Here is a 2,747-nt window from a genome sequence, read left to right on the forward strand (position 1 = left end):
TATACATACAACAAATAATAATACAAAATACAAATAAAGTTAAAGGTAGCAGAAAGAAGAAAAAACATCATATTAATATCCACCCCTTTTCTCAATAAATGAATAAATAAATTCAAACAACAATAATCTTCAAATAACAAAACAACAACAACAACTTCAACTCCTTCTCAAACAACAGTTCTTATGAATGCAAATTATACAAATTCCTATTTCCTCAACAATCTAACTTTTAACATTTTCTTAAATAAATTTATTGAACCAGCATTTTTATTATCACTTTTGAGATTATTCCACAATCTTATTCCTTGGACTGAAGTACGTCGATCCTTTAAATTAGTTCAAGTTTTGGTCAAACATCTCTAAAGTTATAATTACTTACTCTTAACAAAATTTAATTGAATATTTAGAGGTAATAAATTTTTACGAGCTTTATACATAACCTGCAAAATATTATGATCAACCAACTCATAAAATTTCAATAATTTCAATTGACAAAATAATATATTTGATGGGTGACTGTAATGCTTTCTGGTGATAATTCTTATGGCTCTTTTCTGTAAAATAAAGATGGGATTTGTAAACGTTTTACGTGTTTTCCTCCAGACGCCAATACAGTAAATCAAGTGTGGAAGAATTATTGCATTATATAACATAAACAGTGCTTTGTCATTAAATAAGTCCCTTACTTTATACAATACTGCAATGGATTTGGCTATTTTTGTTCTTAAGTGATTTATGTGAGATTWCCATGTCAGCTTTTCATCAATAATAACATCCAAAAACTTCGCCTCACCGACTCTACAAATCTCAACACCATAAACTCGAAAAGGAAAATAAACAGCTCTGTTTCTATTACCGAATATCAAATAATTAGTTTTATTCAAGTTCACTGATAATTTATTTAGTTTAAACCAAGTTTGTATTTTAACAAATTCTGTTTGCATCATCCCCATCATTCGTTCTATATCTTTTCCTAAACAGAAAAATGTAGTATCATCTGCAAATAATACTCATTTAAGAAACTCTGATAACTACAGGYATGCAAATATTACAGATCTTTACATGAAATAGGTTTAGTAGTAGGAATTGATTCTATATTCTCAGCTTCAAGTCAAGCTTGTTCCTGGTCTRGGCTGGACCAGGAACTGCCCCTGGTCTCAGATCTTGTTAGTGATGTTTATGGACAGGATCTGAAAGAGGAGAGTGTGTGGTTTGGAAACCTCAGGGTCTCAGCTTTGCTCTTTGCAGATGAYGTGGTTCTGTTGGCGTTTACAAGTCATGACCTCCGGGTCTTACTCTGGTGGTGCAGCTAAGTGCTAAGTGGCTGGGAAGAGAGTTGGTGCCTGTTGGTCTGAGGCTGTGGTTCTCAACCAGAAAAAAGTGGAACCCTCTTTCTGAGTTGGAGACRAGTTTTAGACGCACGTTGCTTTTTGTTTACGAGAGATGGCAACGGAGGACTGAYGGATCAGGTCCACTATAATTTGAGTGTGTTGCTCTGGTTTGTCGAAGCAGCTGATTGGGTCTAATCTTGGGTCTTATGAATACCTACTTCTGGAGTTTTTCCCCCCATTTTTCCCCAGAAACAAGGCTCATTCTTCTAAATAAACCATTTACTTATCTCCTGAATAATTAGAACAAAGTGGAGAAATCTGCAAATGTTTAATCACTGATTCCTCCTAATAAAACATGAACTCATCAGAATCCRTAAATTCACACAGCAGTGGGGGGATGAGGGGGGGTGGGCTGGGGGGACTGATGTACGGTGCAAAAATGACTGTATAATATGTTGGCTCAAAGCTCTGTGTTTACATATTTTCCTTGCTTTTTTTTTCTCTTTTTCCTTTGGTTCTGATCCAGTTTGGGAGAACAGAGGTGATAGACAACACACTAAACCCAGACTTTGTCAGGAAGTACATTCTGGACTACTTTTTTGAGGAGAAGCAGAACCTGCGCTTTGACGTGTGAGTTTTTTTTTTTCTGTTTGATCCTCCTCTCTGAGGACACATACCAAGGTGTGGGTTTCAAATGTGCAGTTCCTTTTCACTCCTCCAACTCTTTCCTTTTCCGTACACGGTTAACATTTTTTCTTTCTCAGAAATCTCCCATATCCCCTTTTCATATCTCTTCATCCCTTTATTTCTTTTTCTTGTCTCTCATTTGCTGTCTGTAAGTCACCCTTTCCCCCTCTTTTCTTCTTGTCACTGGCTCAGCTCTCCCGGGATATAATTTATTTGTTCGACGTCTCAGTAGTCATTAATTTAGAGAAGATTGATGTAAGCGTTATAAATATTTCATTTTGAGCCTTATCCTTATTCTCCCCATTGCAAAGACAAGAAAATGTTTAAAATGAAGTTCTATAAAGCTCACAAAGACCCWTGTCCTTCTTTTGTCCTGCTTTTTTTCCCCACTTTTGAAAAGGCTACAATATGAACGGGTCAGAGAGGTACCGCTGCATTTCAAAGTCTCCCAGAACAGATTGAGGATCACTCACTCTCGCCATTCAGGCGTTTCGTGTTGGAGAGGAGAAATCCCCCCACAGCCCCCCCCCCAACACACACACACCCCTCAAGCATGAGGTCTCTGGTGGCCCCAGCGGATGTATCGAGGACTAAGCTTCATGTCTCTTAGGATCTTTAAACTCTTAATGAATTCGCTTGACATGCTTTGATGATGCAACACTGGAATGAGAACAGAGAGAGAGAGAGAGAGAGAGAGAGAGAGAGAGAGAGAGAGAGAGAGAGAGAGAG

The 2,747-nt window shown here is 37.3% G+C and overlaps 1 protein-coding gene across 3 annotated transcripts in view; it reads left to right on the forward strand.

The window, feature by feature from the left end:
• The window catches only part of cpne5a (copine Va), a 90,232-nt gene that overhangs the window by 20,156 nt on the left and 67,329 nt on the right, over positions 1–2,747 (forward strand). For all 3 annotated transcript variants that reach the window (XM_014019812.1, XM_014019821.1, XM_014019827.1), the window contains exon 4: positions 1,858–1,961. In XM_014019812.1, the coding sequence (XP_013875266.1) occupies positions 1,858–1,961 (104 nt within the window). The remainder of the gene's footprint in view (positions 1–1,857; positions 1,962–2,747) is intronic.

This window comes from Austrofundulus limnaeus, unplaced genomic scaffold (genome assembly GCF_001266775.1).
Source record: "Austrofundulus limnaeus strain Quisiro unplaced genomic scaffold, Austrofundulus_limnaeus-1.0 Scaffold3, whole genome shotgun sequence".
NCBI classification, from domain to species: Eukaryota; Metazoa; Chordata; class Actinopteri; order Cyprinodontiformes; family Rivulidae; genus Austrofundulus; species Austrofundulus limnaeus.